The sequence below is a fragment of the Tympanuchus pallidicinctus genome, unplaced genomic scaffold (assembly GCF_026119805.1).
Source record: "Tympanuchus pallidicinctus isolate F22 unplaced genomic scaffold, pur_lepc_1.0 scaffold6, whole genome shotgun sequence".
In the NCBI taxonomy this organism is placed as follows: Eukaryota; Metazoa; Chordata; class Aves; order Galliformes; family Phasianidae; genus Tympanuchus; species Tympanuchus pallidicinctus.
In genome coordinates, this window is record NW_026294780.1 from 41,138,783 (window position 1) to 41,159,201 (window position 20,419).

Below are 20,419 nucleotides of genomic sequence, written 5' to 3' on the forward strand. Positions count from 1 at the left end.
TTCGCTTTGCTGCAAACTTTGTCAGGACGTTTCCTAACTGATTTGTAACACGAGGGCTGGGCTTCTTCACTGATGGATAAACAGAAAGTTTTAAAATAAAAGGTAAGGAGCCAAGGACTGGAGGACTGATCTGCATATTTACATGAGTCAGACGATAATTTCCAAAAATATTCCCCTTTTTTTTTTTTTTTTTTAATAAGGAATAAGGCACACACACAAAAAAAATAAAGAAACAATGAGTAAAACATTATCACTCATATGAAGAACGCAATCCTGCATGGTTATTATCCCAGGTAACAGTGATAGGATGAGAGGTAATGGCCTAAAGTTACATCAGGAGAGGTTCAGCTTGGATATTAGGTAAAATTTCTTCTCACAATGACTAGTGATGCACTGGCACAGGCTGACCAGGGAGGTGGTGGAGTCACCATCCTTGAAGGTGTTCAAGAACCGTGTGGATGTGACATGGATCAGTAATGGGGATGGGTTGATGATTGCACTGGATGACCTTAGTGGTCTTTTCCAACACTAATGATTTGGTGGTTTTATCATTCAGTCTTCTACTTTTGCCTTCCTTCCTTCTTTTTTCCTTTATTTCTTCCTCAATTTCCTCTTGTCACAAGAAAAACCACTAAACGTGCATATTAACTACAGGTGTAATCTCTAAAAATCCTTAAGTATTACTCATATCACACTGTTGAACAGTCAAATTTCATCGGAAACAAAGCACTCAATGCAGCATAAATTACATCAGCATTACATTGTGAGCATAAATTATCTGAACCAAACAAATTCTTACTTTGCTTCTCCTAGTTTGGTCACTGTTTCCCATTTAGATGCTGCAGGTCATCCTGAAATATAATTTTGTCCTTCCAGTTGGTCTTTTAATTTAAATTGGTTTAATGATTCCTGACATCACAAGCATTACAATACAAGCATTTTCTACCTAAGGTGCAACCAGTTTGTCAGCTTCAGCAGAAGATGTGACACAGTTGAACACTTGAGTCAGAAGAGAGAATATTTCCATGCACTGTGACTGATGCAGCTGTATACAGGCGTTTATTTGTCTGCTCTGAGTTTCAACACCCATACTTTTTTCTTTCTTATTGTATTTGTCTAAATCCAATTGCAAGTTCTTCAGGGCAGCAATCTGTCTCTTCACATGTTTGTAAAGCACTGTGCATACCTATGGCACTCTGTAATAAGTAATTTCCTATCTGCTTATGATTAAAGAGGGCTTTCAGGTGAAACATAGTAAATTAAAATGGACAGATGAGGACAGCTTACATTACCAGCATCACTACGTTGGGAATTTTTCTTTGACACAGAATGGCAGCCAGCCTGCTATGCACCATCTGAGCACACCTACGTGCAGCTCTACCTGTTTTTGAAAGCCATCCTACAACTGTTCTCTATGCCATGACACCATGCCCCTGAATAATACTGTGTGCAGTGTAACTGAGTCCTCCACTAAATGCTCTGTACTGCACTACATGTCCACTTGCAAGGGTTATGCTCTAAGCTAGACACACAGTGTAGAGACTGCTGGACCCCACTATCTCAGATTGGTGGTTGAACTAGATGATCTTAATTGTCTTTTCCAACCTTAATGATTCTATGATTCCATGACTAGAAAGACATGAGTGAAAGACACGAGTGCACAATTCTACTTAAGGTGGGTAGAGAATGGGATGAGCCACAAAAGGGGGAACAGGGAGAGAAAGCAAGAATTAGTTATATTAATAGGACTGCCTGGTGATTCGCTTGAGGCATGGATGCATCCAGATGTGTCTGCTCCCCACTTAGTGATAACTGTTTTGTGAAGGTCATGTTGCAAACATGAGAGCACAGATGAATGATGGACAAAGCTTCCTGCATACCTATGGTTAACATTTATGACAGTCAGACAATAAAACAGTATGCAGTAGCCTTCTGAAAGCAGTCCCCAGCTCGAGCATGCGTGCATGTCCCAAAACATGGAGCACTAGCCTGGATCCTATTGATGTCCTTCCCAAAATCTCTCATCCTACAGAAATTACATGTCATTTCTGGCCCCCAGAAAGAAATATATCCCTCAACCTTTCCAAGCCCCTCAGCTTCCCATACCCGTACCCAACCTCTCTACCCAGGACTCTTAAACCATCTCAGAATTCCAAGTCCCCAGCTATTCCCAGACCACAGCTGCTAGCCTCTTCCGCTCCAGCTCTTGGCCCCAAAGCCTCTGTCCACTGCATTCCCACCACATCTTCCCCATCACCTCTCTCCTAAACCTTCAAACCCCCAGACTTCGCCAACCCTGTCCCCATCCTTTCTGAAAGGCTTCTGCAGGAAGTCCCCACTTACAGTGGCTTCACTGAGATTTTAGATGTCTAGAAGATCTTTACAAAAATAATATCAGTAGCCATTTTTTTTTTTTTTCATAACAGCACTTCTAAGGCACCTAAGCATAGACTGAAATTCCCACTGCCTTCTGTAGGTAATTATTTTTACACCTATTTCAATTGGAAATTCAACAAGGAGATGTCTGGCCAAGAACATACAGAGAAGCCATGGCACAGCAGTATAACCTAGATCTCCAAATGCTCAAGACACACTTAAGCCAAATTGTGCCTGAGTGTAATTTTTATATGCCAAAAATGAGCTCTTCACAGCTTAAGCACCCCTGGGTCTTCAGCCTTTGACCACTTTAGAAGCCTGCTTTCCTCCTCCAAAAGCTGCAGTCCCCCGTAATACAGAAGGCTTCAACACTTTTCCTCCTCAAACACCATATTGCTGAAGCAGCAGTAGAAGAAAATCTAGTGGAGTGTTTCCTTCCTCAACAGGGGAACAGTGGAGAAGTTTGCAGCTGTGGGGAGAAGGAAACCAAGAAGGTCGCTGTGTACTTGGAGGACAGGGAACAAAGAAGTCACCATCTGGGCAGCCCAAGTTTATTGCTTAATGAGCAACCACTGAACTAAACCCCCATCACACCACAGGCAACATGTGATTACAGTGCATGCAGGAGAGACTCTTCCCTCTACAGATGTAAATATTTCAATGGCTATGGCACCCAGGAGAATTTTGTTGGAAGTACAATATTACAACAGCAAAGTCAAGCACTTAAACCAGGAAATATTGGGCCTAAGGCGGTCTTTGTAGCCCCAGTCATGCTGTGATAGGATTCTTGTTTCCACAATGAAGTGTTATTTCTATGCTGAACTCCTGCTATGCTCTACAGGCCCTCATTTCCTTCAGTGTTTGCTCTGTTTCCTTGCTCCACTCAAGTCCTGCTTGGAATGGAAATAATAATTTTCTCGTAGCCTTCTTTTTGGCCTTCTCCACTCTTAAATAAGTGCCATTCACAGATGTTAATTATCTTATTTCTGATAATGAACCTGTGGAATGAGGGTGTATCATTAACCTCACATTACAGCCAGCGAGCTGAGGCACAGAGAGATGCAGGTTGCTAGATTAATGTCCACTAATTTTGCACAGCTTTCTCCTCACTTTGGAAGGTCTGACATTGAAAACTCAGTGATGATCAATGCACATCTCCCTTGACTTGTAAGAACAGTATGCTGGGAAAGCAGAACCACCATCTCTCCAAAAGTTGTATCCAGGTGGCAGGCCTTGTTTCCATCACACTGGCCATGCCTTTAATGAGGAGGTACAGGGACGAGATCAAGTAATTGGTTATTTTGTCCAACGTTTCTTGAAACCAAACTAGTAAGAGATAATTTGTTTGCCTAATCTGGTGGCTTTTTCCCCAGAGCAGAGGAATGGTTCATGCTTTCTCAAATATCTGGAATAGCAATCCAAGCTTGTGACAGATTCTTGTGACTTCTCCCAAACTATCATCCCTGCTTTATTCATATCCAGAAGCTTCATTCTTCACCTTCCTGAGGCCACAGAGAAATGCAGATGGCTTTCAGGCCTCTGGATCTGCCCAGCCTATACTTAAAATGACTGCCAGTTCCACTCACTGCAGGTAGAAACTGACAGTATCTATCTGAGACATCTCTCTATAACATCTGCAGGCTGCTATATTTCAAATATATGGCCTTGTTTGGTTGAATGCTCACAAAAAGAAAAAAAAAAAAAGAAAAAAAAAATAAAGAAAAAGAGAATGCAAGGCAGAAGTTGCTTACCTGCTCTAGCAGGGAATCTTCTTGCAAAATTTCAAGTCCTCAAACCAAACCATGAAAGCTCTATGGGAAATGGGAAGGAGAGGAGAAAAGGGAATGGGAGGGGAAGGGAGGGGAGGGGAGGCTGGATATTTATCCCACAGGCAAAATTATTATTTTAAATGCCTAGGATAAATATATCCTGGCCCCCTTTCTGGAAATAACTGAACTGTTTCTCTCAAAAAGAACCAGCAGCTTAAAGCAGAGAGCCAGTGCAGAAAATTTCAGTTTAAACGGTTAATACTTCATGAAGTATAAGCTGCCAGAGTCGGGGTTTTCTGTACACTGTGAGTATGGTCATTACAGGACTCCCTGTAGCACATGCAGAGCCTGCAGGTGCCCATTCCCAGCCACTTTTACTGGGACCAGGCTCACATTGCCACCATACTATCTAGCCTAACACTCATTTCTCACCTCTTTTGGGATGGGAAACACAAGATAGCAAACTCCAAAGTGAGGAGCCACTGATCAATTACCTTAAATCCAAGCTACACCTTTCCTATCCGTACTTGCAGTCAGTGCTTTATGCTTCTTACCTTTTGTTCTCCTTTTCCCCAGTGGGCCTGCCATACATTTTTTAACTGGTTCATGACTTTATCCCTAAAGCTAAGCACACAACCTCATTAGTGAGTATCATGTGTTCACACTGTGCTAGCATCTTGGAAAGCTGTGTTTGGATACGGTGTGTCTTCCTCTTTGCAATGCCAAGCATGTCTTGCACAAGCCTCCCTTACTCTTTTTGATGGACTGCAGACAGCTTGCTCATTAGCCTAGTATCTAATTGCTTATCAGTCACACTCTCAAGCTCCTCATTACTTCACTTACACAGCTACAGTAATTAGATTTCACATTTCTTTAGACTCTCACGCCATTGTTTTAGCCTACTGAGGAGGCACTCATATATAATACACATATAGTATAAATTATCTCCTATAATTATCGTATTCATTATAATACATAACACAAACACACACACATCATGCTGCCATGACAAACTCAAATCTCTCCAGTTACAAGTGCTCAGAATGCTCCAGCAGCATCTCCAAATGCTTATTTGTCGGTCTCAATGTGCGCGGAGCTTCACCCATCTGTGACCTTTTGTTCACAAACCATGCCCGATCACATCATTTTCTACCTCTTACATACCACCACCACCACTCGTTTCTACCACAAAACAAAGCTCTCAGATCTGCTTGCTGCAGGGATGTAAATCTTTTTAGGCAGAAATGTGAATTTGATGTTCAGTACAGCAGCAAACAAAAAAGTCGCTTGAGCCATCAGCCTTTATTTTTGGGGGGTAATGTGGATTTTATGCCTCTTTTTTTTTTTCTTTCGGTCTAATTTGATGTGTTTCTTTAGCACCTATTCTCTAAGCCTCGAGCTATTTCAGGGGAGATCACTCTCCACATTTATTACTGCACTTAAAAAGCAATGAGAATTTATATAATATTTCAAAACAGAATTCTGTGGGTGTTTGGGCGAGGTGATTTTCTCCTGGGGATCACATGTGAAATTTGTGCAGGTTTCGTTTGAATCCAGAGGCAAAAAGCAATGATGCCGAGTGGCACACAACATTGGGCATCTCTTTTTCAAGTGAATGAAATAAGAGATTGCACCAGACAGTTAAACTTAGTAAAACAAACAAGTAATTTGTACCACATTGCAAAAAGGACCATATCACTGCTGGCTATAGCTGTGGAAGAAAACTGAGCAGAGGACAGGAGGTCCAGGCTGGAAATTTCTTCTCAGAAGGAGTGGTGATGCATTCATTAGAGCAGGCTGCTCAGGGAGGTAGTGGAGTAACTGCCCCTGGAGGTGTTCAAGAACTGTGTGGATGTGGCTCTGAGGGGCACAGTTAGTGGGCATGATGGGATTGGGTTTATGGTTGGACTAGATCACTGAATAGAATCGTAGAATCACTACAGTTGGAGAAGACTTCCTAGATCATCCAGTCCAACTGTTCTCCTACTACCAATATTTCCACAATAAACCATGTCCCTTAGTTCCACAGCTCGATGTTTCTTGAACACCTCCAGGGATGGTGACTCCACCATCCCCCTGGACAGCCTGTTCCAGTGCCTCACCAGTCTTTGTGAGTAGGGATTTATCCTAATATCCAAACTAAAACTCCCCTGGCACAACTTGAGGCCACCATTCCCTCTCATCCTGTCGTTAGTTACCGAGAATAGGAGAATAGGCCAACCCCCACCTCACCACAACCTCCTTTCAAGAAGAGTGATAAGATCTTCCCTGAGCCTCCTCATCTCCAGAATGAACAACTGCACTTCCCTCAGTTGCTCCCCGAGATCTGTGCTCCAGATCCCTCCCCGGTTTCATTGCCTTTCTCTGGACATGCTCCAGGACCTCGATATCTTTCTTGTAGTGTAGGGACCAAAACTGAACACAGTACTCGAGGTGCAGCCTCATCAGAACTGAGTATGGGAGAAATGATCTTAGTGGTCTTTCCCAACATTAATGATTTTATAATTCTATGATTCTTTACTGTCATTTCCCCACCTTGTTCTGTTCTGGAGCTTGATGCATTTTGGACAGCAAGATGCTGGTAACTAAAACTGATCCCAATGGGAAAGCTAGTGCATTAAAGGCAGAGGCAGTGCAGATCAAATCGAATTCGATAGGTCTATCGAAGGCAGATAGATCAAATTCATCACTGCCCTCCCATCTTCATGCAGACGGGCTCCTCATCATGCTGAAATAAAACCTTGGGCTCAGCGATCTCCAGCCAACTACAATCCCAGAGTTCAAGTTTTTCACTCAAAAGCCTGGGGAAGGCCAGCTTGTGGGGCAGCTGTGCTGCCCTGGGCTGCAGGAAGTACAGCACACAGACTTCCCATGAGAACCTGGGGGCTCCTGCCAGCACTTCCAGATGGAGGAAGATTACATCTCACCCACATCTCTCAGCTGGGAGTGGGCAGACGGAGCCCAACGCCCCACATGGGGCAACCCATGTTCGATGGCCTGTCTCCTTCTTGCTGTTTGGGGCTCAGACACACAGGATGCTCAGAGATGCAGGATGCTCAGCCCCCAAAAGCAGCCAGCAGGGCAAGGATGCTCGCCATGAATAGAGTTTGCTCTGGCAAGCAGCCAAGTGCCCGGGCTCATCCCGCTGTGCTTGCAGCCTGTTGAAGAGAAGTGACGCGCGGCACGCTCTTGCTCACAGCCTGCTGCTGCTTGGGAGGCTGGGAGAAGGAAAGCCTTAGTCTTTCACAGCTGGGGGCTCTGACTTTGCAAGCCAATTGAGATGGAGGACAGACAGGGGGAGAGGGGGGAGATGAGAGGCGAGATGAAGGAAGGGACTCTCTGGCTTCCAGTGAGAGGCTCAGCCCCGGCCTCCCCACTGCATTTTGCCCCCTCGTTGTAAATCCCTCAGAAACAAGCAGAAGGCCAGAGCACAAATGGACAAAGCTGCACGAACCAGCCAGAAAATCAAAAGCCGTGGCATTATGCCCAAGCTCATTAACCCACTGTGGCATGAGGCTAATTAGCTGAAGTGTGGCACCACAGTAATGCAACTCCTCCACCTCCAAGGCTCCGTGGAGTATTACTGCATGGTGCCTCCCCACCACGTGTATCAGCAGCACAGCAGGGACTTAGAGGCAGCAGAGAAATTGGGAGGATACTCCTTTGACACAGCAACAACATAATGGCACATATATGAAAGCCAACCGTATTCTGGGCTGCATCAAAAGAAGTGTGGTTAGCAGGTGAAGGAGGTGATCCTGCCCCTCTGCTCTGCACTGGTGAGACCTCACCTGGAGTACTGTGTCCAGATGTGGAGTCCTCAGTACAGGAGAGACATGGACCTGTTGGAGTGCATTCAGAGGAGAGCCACAGAAATGATCCCAGGGATGGACCACCTCTACTACAAGGATAGGCTGAGAGAGCTGGGGCTGTTCATCCTAGAGAAGAGACAGCTCTGGGGAGATCTGAGAGCGGCCTTTCAGTATCAAAAGGGGGGCTGTAGGAAAGAAGGGGATGGACTCTTCAGCAGAGACTCCTGTGACAGAGCAAGGGCAGAGCTTATGACAGACACATCCAACCTGCGGCCCATGGACTGCATGCAGCCCAGCACAGCGGGCACTGCAGTCACCCCCTGCTCTCCACCGTCATGGCAGCAGCTCTGTCCCGAGAGTGCAGTCTTCACTCAGCACCACCTGAAAACCTCATGTAGGCTGCAACCAGGGCACACAGAGAGCATGGTGCAATGCTAACTCAGGTGACGGCAAATAAGTTTATGGATTTTGATACATTGGCTAAACACAGTCCCATGAAAAGAGAAAAACGTGCAGCCGTGCTTTCTGTTGTGATGAAGGAATCTGAGAACAGCTTTCAAGTTTGCCGAAAAAATCATCAGTGTTTTGGTTTATTTGTGACTCCGTTTTCAGTTGACATAAATACATCACTAGCAAATTCTCAAATGGAATGTGAAGAATTGCAACCAAAGATGTGATCATCTCTCTCTTAGCAGACTTTTATCAGACCTATCTTAGCAGAGAGAAGTATCCCTCAGTTCACAGTCACGTCTTATTCATGTCATCCTTAAAAAATAAAATGGCTTTTGCTACTTGTATATATTAACGATGGCATATATTTTATAAGGCCTGCTCTGAAAATAATGCTTCCTATTTTGTCATGTAGGCCCACAACATCAGAAGCAGATGATGGTGGTATGGCGGTAGAGGCTAAACCTTCCCACCAATAGCCCATCACATTTTGTTGTTGTATGACAGATGGAGACAGAGGGACAACCTGTCAGAATGGAGTGTGACGTGGAAGAGCGTATGAGGCAAAGTTGTGTCACTGAATTTCTCCATGCAGAAAAAAATTGCTCCCATTGACATTCGTTGACGCTTGCTGAAAGTTTATGGAGACCAAACAGGGGATGTGAGCACAGTGAGATGGTGGGTGGTGCATTTCAATAGTGGTGACAGTGGTCACCTCCACTGGTGCAGATTGTTTTGAGCACAGCATGCATGCTCTTCTTCATCGCTGATGAAAATGCAGAGCTAATGGTAGTGGCTATGTAAAAAAAAAGTGTTTCCTGGCTGACCATTTTCTCTATTAAATAGTGTTGTTACGCTCTTTGGTCTGTTGTTTCCATAGAAATAAACAGGAGGCATTAATTTCAGAGCAACCTTCATAGATATGGCCCTTGACAATTCTTCATCCAGACTGGCCCAGGCAAGCCAAAAGGTTGGACACTCATGGCTTAAAACATGGTAGGAAGCAAGCAGGCCCATGGAGGGACATGGCAGTGGCTGTTCAGAGTGGTATGAAGCTTCCTGGCCAGGGGCATGTCCTTCCCAGATATCAGCCTAATGGCAAATGAGCTGCCTCAATAAGTTAGCAGAGCCTATCCCTGTAGCTGCACATAAGCATACACAGAGGGCTGTACATCTTCCTGGGAACTAAAAGGTGGATTTCTTCCATCCATTCATCATCTGTAAGAGTCTAAAATCCCAAACAGTCCTTCAAGGAGGAGAGCATGAACGAGGCCCAGGAGGAAATAGAGAGAGGCTGGAGGAGAGCCAAATGTGCCAGTACAGACACCTTCAAAGCAGCGTGAAAGGTATCCATCCCAAACAGGTGCACAGGAGTGACAGACACAGCACCTGAGGGAGACAGATTTAGATACTGAAAGGCCACTCTCAAGTCTCCTGGAGCCTTCTCTTCTCCAGGCTGAACAGCCCCAGCTCTCAGTCTATCACCGTAGGAGAGGTATTCCATCCCTTGGATCCTTTTTGTGGCCCTCCTCTGGATGCACTCCAACAGGTCCGTGTCTCTCATGGAGTAGGGAACTAGACATGGGTGCATGCTTCATGGTCTGACAGCCACAAAGCCTCATCTGTCTCTTTTCCTGCAGAAAATGCACAGAAAGCTGGAAGGGGGGGAGGACAGGAGTGCCAGTAAGTGCTTGCTTGATTCCTTTTGCATCATGAGATAGGGTTATGTAGGACCACAGCCTGGAAGGAGTGATGGGAGAGAAAACTTCAAGCTTTGAGGATTTTCCCAGCACCCTGCCACCACCTCAAAGATGAGACCAGGGGACACCCCAGAAATCACCCTGCAGCGTCTGCAGGCCCAGAGGAATGCACTGCCCTGGGGATACCTCCGGGCGGCTGCACGAGGCCCACGCTGTGAGGGGAATGCGAGAACTGGTCTTTTGTTTCTCTCCCCTTTGTTTTAACCTCTCGAATCAAAGGCCCCAGCTGCTACTCCAGGAGAGGCTAGAAATTAATCCAATTAAAAAATAAATTCCCTGTGGGATCAGAACGGCGTGCCGGGTGGGGTGTACGGGCACGCGATTCCTTTATCCCGCAGAACAAGCTCTCCTTTTACAGCTCACGTTTCACAGAGGGGAGATGCAGGCAGGGAAGCATTTGAAGCAAATGTAACAAACAAATGATTTATAACCCCAGTATCCAACTGCAGCTTGCGGGAGGATGGCAGCTCCCTCCTCTGTAGCCTACATGGCCAGAGACAATACCCCCCTACACAAACAGTCCTAGAGCAGCAAAACCCTTTGCCGCTTCGTTCCACTCTTTTGTTTTCCAGAGTTTTGGTCAGCATGGGTTTGTGGAGCTTGACAGGTTAACCCACACTTCTGGGTTGCTGCAGAAGTGGTTAAACAGGGGGATTGTTTAGGCTGGGAAGCAGAAGTTCCTTTGTTTTTGTAGATCACTCAAAGGCAGTAGAGGCGGGATGCCCAAGAAGAAAGAGATGAGGCCTGAGGAGATGGATTCCTGGGAGGGATCTGATGCCATCAGCTCTGCAGGCTCAAGGATGAGCCATGGGGGACGTGTTGTGTTTATGCTTCAGGGCTGGAGAGATGTCAACCAGGCCCACTGGTGGCAGGACCAGTTGGGCATCATGTCCCAACAGCACCTCGCCCTACTACGCTCAGCAGAGCCCTAGTGAAGCTGCAGCATCCCAGGGATGCTACCAGGACATCCCACCCCACAGCCCCACAGCAGCATGCAGTCATAATGCAGCACGGGCTAAGGGGGATCAGGGCTACAGATTTTCAATAGCCACAACTTGGTGCTTCCAGAGATCTTCTGGGAAAGGGAAAGTGCAGGCACTACAGCCACCTGCACATAAAGTTGCATGGGGATGCTACCAACCTGGGACACAAGCAGACACATTGTGCCATAGGTAACAGTGGGAAAGGCCAGAGACCTCAGTGCTCACCTTCAGCTGGAGGCGTGTGTGGAGTCATATAATCATAGAATCATTAAGGCTGGAAAAGGCCACTAAAACCATCAGCCCCTCTCTACCACACCCACTGACCATGTTCCCAAGTGCCACATTTAGACAGTTCCTGAACACCTCCACGGACAGTGACTCCACCACCTTCCTGCGCAGGCTATTCCAAATCCTCACTGCTTTTTCTAGGAGAGATTTTCCCTAATATCCAACCTGAACTCCCCCTGATGCAACTTGAGGCCGTTACTTCTCATCCAAAATGAAAGAAGGAGATCCTGATTTGCTACTGGCCACCATGTCTGCTGCTGAGGCTTTCAGTCCCTGCGAGCAGCACATTACAGAGATGGAGGAGCTCTTCGCTTTTCCCATTCCCTGGCATCTGTCTCCCAGAGTTCTGCTTTCCATGTTAGGAGGTATGGGAAGGAGCATGGGATGGAAACAAGAACTCCGGAAGCACAAAGTGCTCCCCTCCTGCATGAACTCCTTCACAAAAACACTAAGTGCACGGGAGCTGGTGAATTATTAAAACAACCTTGCAACATCTCCAGAGAAACCTCCTGTGCCTCGGATTCAAAGGGAAGGCTGCGGTGTGAGAATCCCCATTAGTAACAATACGCACAGTTTGCAAGAACATATGTCCCCGCATGGAGCAATCAACCAATCTGGGCTGTTTAACCACAATATTTCAAAGAAGTGCTTTTAACGCAGCTGATCCGTATGTTTATTTTTTGAGCTGTAAAACAAGATTCTTCAGCAGCCTTTCAGAACATCTCTGTAATGGACTTTATCCAAACTATTGGGAAGAGGGCTTTGCTCCAGCGGAGCAACTGATACATTTACTTTTTTTTTTTAACTCAGAATCACAGCTGTGGAAAAAGCATAGCTCGGCAGACAGAAAGTGCATTTTGCCCTCAAAAAAAAAAAAAAGAAAAAGAAAAAGAAAAAGAAAAAAAAGCAAAGAGGAGCAGGATCCCACTGGGACCCTCTTTAAAAAGGGTTTTGATCAGAAATGTCTGAGATGAGGGAGGTGGGAATTGAGGGGGGAGTGGGGGGGGGTAACTTTCCAAGCAGAATATACGAGCACACATTGAAAATACATTTCTTTGCACCCTTTTCTCCTGCAAAGCGTGTGGGAGGCGAACGCGGGGCCGTTGTATTGATTGATTGATTTTTTTAGGAATCTTGGAACAGCCACAGCCGTGCCTTCACGGGGACGGGGGATGTGGGGGCGGGAGGGGAGGGGGACACGGTCTGGTCTCCTTCCCTTCTCGATCCTAATCCTAATTAAAAATAAATTACATGCTGCATGGAACTTGAAATGGCCACGATAATCCTGTTACACGCGAGGGGCCGCCTCGCTGCCCGCTGCCCGCTACTGCCCAGCGGTCCCGTTCCCATACGCGCAGCCCCCGGTCCGACAAGGCACAATCCGGTCCGGTCCAAAGCTGCTCCTTGTCCACCCCGACAGCCGTCTGCGGAGCTCCTACGTGCAGGAGCGCAGCGCAGCGTTGCGCGGAGCCTTTAGAAACCAGGAGCTAGGGGAGCTTTTGTCGGTGGCACTGCGCGTCTCCCCCCCTTCACCCCGCTCCCTCCTATCCCCGCAGCGAGCGCTGATGCGCTATTTAAATCCCATTTCCATAAGCCGCCGCTGCGGGCAAGCCGCCGCCGCCCTCGCCCGCTGCGCTCGCGTGCCGCCCCGCGCAAAAAAAACCCCAAAAAACAAAAAACAAAAAGAAAAAAAACCGCGCAAAACACGCGCAGCTCCCCGCGTAACACCCCGAGCAAAAGCACCCGCGGTGCCCCGCGCAACGCTCAGCACAGCTCTCAGCACAGCGCCACGCGCAAAAACACGCGCAAAAGCACTCGCAAAAACAAGCGCAGCGCCCTGCGCAGGCGAGAGGCTCCGTGGGTACCCCGGAGCGCCAGAGCCCCGGCAACTCAGCGTGGGGAGGGCACCCATTCGTGCTCTTCTGCCTTTCTCCTTTCAACCGGGAAAGGAGAGAGGGAGGGAGGAGAGGAGAAGGAGGAGGGTGGCACTGGAGCTCTGCGCCCTCCGCCCGCTCCGCGGCCGCGGGGCTCCGTGCGGTGCGGGGCAGATGGCCGCGTTCCCCCGGTCCGTGCCAGGTTTCAGCCTCACGCTGTTATTTTGTTCTTCTGGAACGAGACTGGTGTTGCTTCCCAGAGAGGCCCTATTAGGACAAAAAGAAAATCCCGTGAATAGGCGTAACAGGGCACCAGGAGGGATCGGTCTTAAATGTATTTTAATATGAGCCGGGCATTGTGTGTAATTCAGCGCTCATCATCGTTTAGTCAAAGAGTTATGGCAGTGATTGGGAATGAATAGAGGGACATAATGGATACATGTGGCGTTTGCTCATTATATTCAACTTAGTCCAACTCCTCTGTGGAAACTGTTCAACTTTCTCTCCCTTTAGCCTGTCACAGTGAAATAATACAGACATTGGTTCCTCAAATGGGATAGCCTGCCATGCTATTATATTTCTACAGCTAACGAGGGCTTCATAAGCCTTTGATACAGCCTGATCTTTGAAACCTTTCCAAATCTCCTCAAGCTTATGCTAAATCCTATTTGGAACTTTTTTTTTTTTTTTTTTTTTTTCTCCCCTTTCTTTTTTCTTTTTTTTTTTTTTTCCTTTCCTTTCGCCTGCTAGTGCCCCAGGCTTAAGAAACCCGGGCGGTGACATGCATACTAACGCATGCGGGGACAGCTCCTGAAAGGCGACTTACGGCGCTGATCACAGGCTCTCACGCGAGGAACACGGCGCTGCGGGTGCGGGGGTGAAGGGATGCCGGACCCCCCCCCGCGGATCAGCCGGGCACGGCCCCTGTCCGGCCGCGGGGTGAGAGCGCAGCACAGCATGCACGAACCATGCCGCTCCCCTTTGCCAAACCCGGAGGGAAAAAAGGTGAAAAAGGAGGGGGAAAAGAAAAAAGAAAGGAAAAAAAAAGCGTTTGAAAAAAAGGGAGGAAGAAGAAGGGAAAAAAAAGAAAGGTATAAAAAAAGCGAGAAGCAGCCCCCCAGGCCTGGGGAGTTAAAGGAGACAAAGGCGGGCGCCCCTCGCGCCCCGCTCCCGCCGGCTGCCTGAGCCGCCCCGGCTCAGAGGATTGTCGGGAGCCGCCCGCTTCCCATTGGCTCCGCCGCCGCCTCATTTGCATACGCCGTCTATTAAAGGCGGCGCTGAGGCGCGGACGGGCGCAGACGGCGGTTGAGGGTGTGAGGTGTTGCGCGCAGTTCCCGCGCCGCGTCCCTTCTGTCAGTCCCGCGCAGGTGCCATGAGTCCCCTGCGGCTGCTGGCCGCCGGCTGCCTGCTGGCCCTGTCCCGCTGCAAGACGGTGCGCTACCGCACCGACGAGGAAGGGGCGCCGGGCACGGTAATCGGCACGCTGGCCGACGAGATGCCGGTGAAAGCTCCGGGGGAGATGAGCTTCCGACTGATGAGGCAGTTCAGCAACAGCTCGCTGGTGCGGGTGCGGGAGGAGGACGGGCAGCTGAGCATCGGCGAGGCGGGGCTGGACCGGGAGCGGCTTTGCGGGCAGGCTCCGCAGTGCGTGCTGGCCTTCGACGTGGTGAGCTGCTGGAGGGAGCGCTACCGCCTGGTGCACGTGGAGCTGGAGGTGCGCGACATCAACGACAACGCGCCCCGCTTCCCCCGTGCCCAGATGGCGCTGGAGGTGTCCGAGAGCGCTGCTCCTGGCACTCGCCTCCCACTGGAGGTGGCCGTGGACGAGGACGTGGGCTCCAACTCCATCCAGAGCTTCCAGGTCTCCCTCAACAGCCACTTTGGTGTGGAGGCGCAGACGCGGGCGGATGGAGCGCGCTGCGCAGATCTGGTGCTGCTGCAGGAGCTGGACCGTGAGCGCCAGCCTTCCTACACCCTGGAGCTGGTGGCCAAGGACGGCGGCAGCCCTGCACGCTCAGGCACAGCCACCGTGCACGTCCGCGTCCTTGATGCCAACGACAACAGCCCCACTTTCGCCCGGAGCTCCGTGACAGTGGAACTGCCCGAAGACGCGCCGCCTGGCTCCCTGCTGCTTGACCTGGATGCCGAGGACCCCGACGAGGGCCCCAACGGAGAGGTCGTCTATGCTTTTGGCAGTCAGGTGCCCCCTGAGGCGCGGCGGCTCTTCCGCCTCGACCCGCGTTCTGGCCGCCTGACTCTGGAAGCCGCTGTGGACTACGAGCGTACTCGCACTTACGAGCTGGACGTGCGGGCCCAGGATCGCGGTGCCAGCCCCAGGGCGGCCACCTGCACCGTGGTGGTGCGCCTTACCGACGTCAACGACAACGCGCCGCGCATCAGCATCAGCGCCCTGCGTGGTGCTGGCAGTGCCGCCGGCGTGGCTTACGTCAGCGAGGCAGCTGCCAGTGAGAGCTTCGTAGCCCTCGTCAGCGCTTCTGACCGCGACTCTGGCACCAACGGGCAGGTGCGCTGCAGCCTGCGAGGCCACGACCACTTTGCCTTGCAGCGGGCTTACGAGGACAGCTACATGATAGTCACCACGGCGGCACTGGATCGCGAGCGCATCCCTGAGTACAATCTCACCGTGGTGGCCGAGGACCTGGGCTCCCCACCCTTCAAGACCGTCCGCCAGTACACGGTGCGGGTGAGCGACGAGAACGACAACGCGCCGCTCTTTGCCAAGCCCCTCTATGAGGTGGCTGTGCCAGAGAACAACCCGCCAGGCGCCTACATCACCACTGTGGTGGCCCGTGACCCTGATCTTGGCCACAATGGGAAGGTCACCTATCGGCTGCTGGAGACCCAAGTCATGGGGGCCCCGATCTCTACCTACGTCTCAGTTGACCCTGCCACTGGAGCCATCTATGCCTTGAGAACGTTCAACTATGAGATCCTCAAGCAGCTTGACCTGAGGATCCAGGCCACTGATGGAGGCTCCCCACAGCTCTCCAGCAGCACGCTTGTCAAAGTGAGGATGGTGGACCAGAACGACAACCCTCCAATCATCATCCACCCGGTGCTCACCAATGGGTCGGTGGAAATCAGTGTCTCCAGCAAGACCTCCCGTGATGCCTTGGTGGCCCAGATCAAAGCTCGCGATGCAGATGACGGGGCCAACGCTGAGCTTACCTTTGCCTTCCTGGAAGAACCCCAGCAGGACCTTTTTGCTATCAACCCAAGCACAGGAGATATTGTGCTGAGGGGCGACCTCTCTGAAGAGCTGGGGCAGCTGTTCAAGGTCATCCTCACTGTCACAGACAATGGGAGGCCCCCTCTGGCCACAACTGCCACTGTCAACTTTCTGGTGACTGCCACTGCTCCTTCCAGCATCCAGGAGGTAGCCAAGCCCAGCTCCTGGCAAGGGAAGGCCTTGCAGTGGGACATTCCTCTGATTGTGATCATTGTCCTGGCGGGCAGCTGCACCCTCCTCCTGGTGGCCATCATCACCATTGCCACCACCTGCAACAGGCGCAAGAAAGGGAATGAGATCAAAAACAACAGTCCCCTGAAGGAGCAGATCGACATCTCCCACCTGGAAAAGGGTCGGCAGGAGGACAGCAGCCAGAGGGGAAACGTGTTCGAGGTACGAACCTTCCCCAGTAAAACCTCTTTCAGCGGCCCTGACCCTTCTCCAGCAGCTGAGGAGATCTCCACTGCGGAGAGCAGCAGCGACAGCACCTGCCTCTATGAGGGTCAGAAGCGGCTCAGAGGAGCCGGCGGTGAGGTAAGGTCCTGTGCATCCTGGAAAGCAGAGGGTAGAAGGGGAGGATCGCAGGGTGCAAATCACAGGGATGCAATTAAGATGCTAATTGACCCTTTACTACTTCCCCCACCCCAGCAGGGTTTCACCGCCACTCCAAGCTTCGGCAAAGAGCCTGCTCCCCCCGTGGCCATTTGGAAGGGGCATTCCTTCAATACCATCTCGGGCCGGGAGGCAGAGAAGTTCAGCGGCAAGGACAGCGGCAAAGGCGACAGCGATTTCAACGACAGTGACTCAGACATCAGCGGGGATGCCCTGAAGAAGGACCTCATCACACACATGCAGAACGGTAAGGGCTGCATCCCGTTCTCAGTGCTCTGTGTCCCTCTGTGCAGCTGGATAGATGGACAGCGTGCTGCTAGGAGGGATGCATCACACACAGAGCAGGGAAACGTGATACTTGCCTCCAGAGCTGCATGGGTCTCTTCCCAGCAGGCTGTTAAGTGCTGGCTTCTGCCCATACTGAGCACTGAATGCATTACTTTAGAGCTGTGGGTGTGTTTTACCCCCTCTTTTCAAAACCCTCTCATTTCATCCTGTGAGCTAAATGATGTAACCCTAGTTCCCTGAGCGTGCCACAGAGCAGCGCTTCCCAGCGCCGCCATCCGCACGCTGTCCTCTCGTGACTGATAGCTGTGGGCTGCGAGTGGTGGTTGTGTCTGCAGCAACAACAGGTTCCTCCTTCCCTCTCTAGGTCTGTGGGCTTGTACAGCCGAGTGCAAGATCCTGGGCCACTCAGACCGCTGCTGGAGCCCCTCCTGCGGCCGAGCCAACCCGCACCCCTCTCCCCATCCTCCAGCGCCTCTCTCCACCTTCTGCAAAAGCACATCCTTGCCCCGGGACCCTCTCCGCAGGGACAACTTTTACCAGGCCCAGCTGCCAAAGACGGTGGGGCTGCAGAGCGTCTATGAGAAGGTGTTGCACAGAGACTTTGACCGGACGATCACGCTGCTGTCCCCTCCGCGTCCCGCGCGGCTCCCTGACCTCCAGGAGATCGGGGTGCCCCTCTACTCGGCCCCTTCAAACAGATTCCTGGGCCCCCAGACTGATGTCACTGAGAAAGCATAACCCCCCTTCCCCTCCGTCCCCATCCACACGACTCGGTCGCTCCCAGGAGCCTTTAAGTTATTGACCAGACCCGGTGTTGTATGTGTAAATATGCAAGATGTGCCTTAAAACATGAAGGTGTTGGGAAAGATTTCCCATCGGTACTGTTTGGTATTTGCAAACAACAGCAACAACAAAAATTGTTTGTAGTTCATGTAATTTTTATGAAATGTGCAGTATTTAATTTTTTTTTTTTCCTTTGTTTTCTACATGGTTTTCTTTGTGTTTGGTTTGCCCATGGCCTGCCATTTTTTGTAGTGTTTTTAACCTGTACAGTGTGTAATGTAATGTTTGTACATAATGAAAATTGGTTATATTTTTATATAATAAAAGCTTAAAAAATGGGAATTCTTGCCAAAGGAATTGTCTGAAAGACACAATATTATTAATAATATCCTGAGTATGTAGAATCTTGTAAGGGAAATTCCTCTTTCATAGTGTAATAGTAACCCAAGCAACGCAGTGTGCAGAGATGTTTGCCTTGCCAAATGTGACTTGTATCTCTTGAATCTGTGGTCAGTTTGAAGTTAAATGTTATTTAATTGCCTTTGGTTCCTGTAATCTGTGTCACTGATAAACACTAATAAAGGTTTTGTGATGTGTTGGAGGGATCTATCTGTGGTTTTTGTGCTTCATGACTTTTGAGTCCTCACAGGTCAATGAAGTTTTGTGCAAAAAAAAAAAAATGAATGGGAGGAGCATGAGCAGTGCTGCATCCTATCTCACCCATTCCTCATCTCCTGCACTGGAGATGCAGCTCTGGAGTTGGTAATGCTGGGACATGGGGGACAAGGAAAGCTGTGTGATAGCTGTGTGCTGCTCACTGCCTCTGTAAGCTCCTCCAGACAGACCCTTTGCTGGTGGAAATCAGATTAACTCCAGTGAAGCTACATCAGTCAGCTGAAGTGCTCGTGATGTAAAAATATCTTTATATCAGCAACCACTGGCGTGCTTTGCTTTCTGATAGGGCTGGAACTGGTTGGGGTAAAGCTGCATAGGTATGTGCTGGTAGGTTTATACACTGCTGAAGCAGCTGTGTTGAAGTGTGTTTGAGTACATGCACCTATTTATACACTACATTTGCACATCGAGCAGAGAAAGAAGTCCATTACATTGCGATCATCTCTGATACACATTTTGCCTCTTTCTACAAGTGACAAAGACCTGAGCAAAGTAATCGTACCCAGCTTTGAAATTCCCTCCCCTCAAATCCTCAGGTGAAATCACAATCCCAAATCTCAAATCCTACTGCTGAAATCACATTTGGAATAGCATTTGGTGAAAGAACATGAAGCCATGTGCTCAAAAATGCTTGTACCAGAGATAGTACTTAGATTGGAGGTTTAATAATAGCTCTGACTTTTCTGAAAGGAAGAATGGATCTTTATGTTGAATATGTAACTTCACATACAAACCAATAATCTATAAATCTGTATGTGACAAAGCTTTGGTTTTGTCATGAATTCTTCAGTCATATGCCAAATTAGTGTAGTGTATATAGAGAAAGGGTGACTCACAAAGAAAATATAAGGCCTTCATAGACATAAACAAAGTCCCATCAGACTATATAAGCAGGAAACAATATCCTGCTTCTGTATTCCTTAACAGAGAAATTCCCTCTCATCCCTGACTACCAGCTTTGTCAAGCTGAGTGTGACCAAGTCTTTGTGCACATACTCTGAGATTTAACAGGGGCTTCATAAAAGACTTTGCATGGAGATTGATGGTGGGCACAGTGTCAGTGCACACGTTTGAAGGGAATTGATATCACGCTGATGCCAGACTGGATTGGGATGCAATGTCAGTGATACAGCTTTTACAATCAGGAGAATGGGTGAGAGGCTCTGGTGATTGATGGAAACCTGGTAGTAAAAGTCAGGATGCATCTAAATAACCAACAGGGCTGTCTTGGTTAAATTTAGAGCTGAGGCTGAAGGGTGGGTGCTGAGAAGGGAGCTTGGAGCCTCTCTGCCGGCTAATCAACAGTGATTCAGAGCAGTGAGACTGCATGGGAAGTAATTAGTCATAACTCTTAAAGCGGAGAGGAAAAGGCTCTCTGCCAATAAGGGAGGGCAGTCTGATAAGCTAGATCCTCATGATCGAGTCTGAATAGTGATAGGACAAGGGGGAATGGATTTAAACTGAGACAGGGGAGGTTTAGGTTAGATATTAGGAGGAAG

General features: G+C 49.2%; 1 protein-coding gene across 2 annotated transcripts; it reads left to right on the plus strand.

Annotated features, from left to right (window-relative positions):
- The first annotated feature begins 14,621 nt into the window (after window positions 1-14,621).
- On the plus strand, window positions 14,622-18,844 carry PCDH8 (protocadherin 8). Of its 2 annotated transcripts, none has more exons than XM_052705570.1 (3): window positions 14,622-17,096; window positions 17,211-17,421; window positions 17,827-18,844. In XM_052705570.1, the coding sequence occupies exons 1-3, from the start codon at window positions 14,685-14,687 to the stop codon at window positions 18,198-18,200; spliced, it is 2,997 nt and encodes a 998-aa protein (XP_052561530.1). In that variant the 5' UTR covers window positions 14,622-14,684; the 3' UTR covers window positions 18,201-18,844. The 2 variants fall into 2 exon arrangements, with proteins under 2 accessions (XP_052561530.1, XP_052561531.1); XM_052705571.1 differs by having other exon boundaries at window positions 17,214-17,421.
- The last annotated feature ends 1,575 nt before the right edge of the window (window positions 18,845-20,419 follow it).

Bases quoted from the DNA above. Each gene is read 5' to 3' on its own strand.
- PCDH8 (XM_052705570.1), top strand. From the start codon at position 14,685: ATGAGTCCCCTGCGGCTGCTGGCCGCCGGCTGCCTGCTGGCCCTGTCC. The intron at 17,097-17,210 runs GTAAGGTCCTGT...CCCCCACCCCAG, and splicing joins TCAGAGGAGCCGGCGGTGAG to CAGGGTTTCACCGCCACTCC. The intron at 17,422-17,826 runs GTAAGGGCTGCA...TTCCCTCTCTAG, and splicing joins CATCACACACATGCAGAACG to GTCTGTGGGCTTGTACAGCC.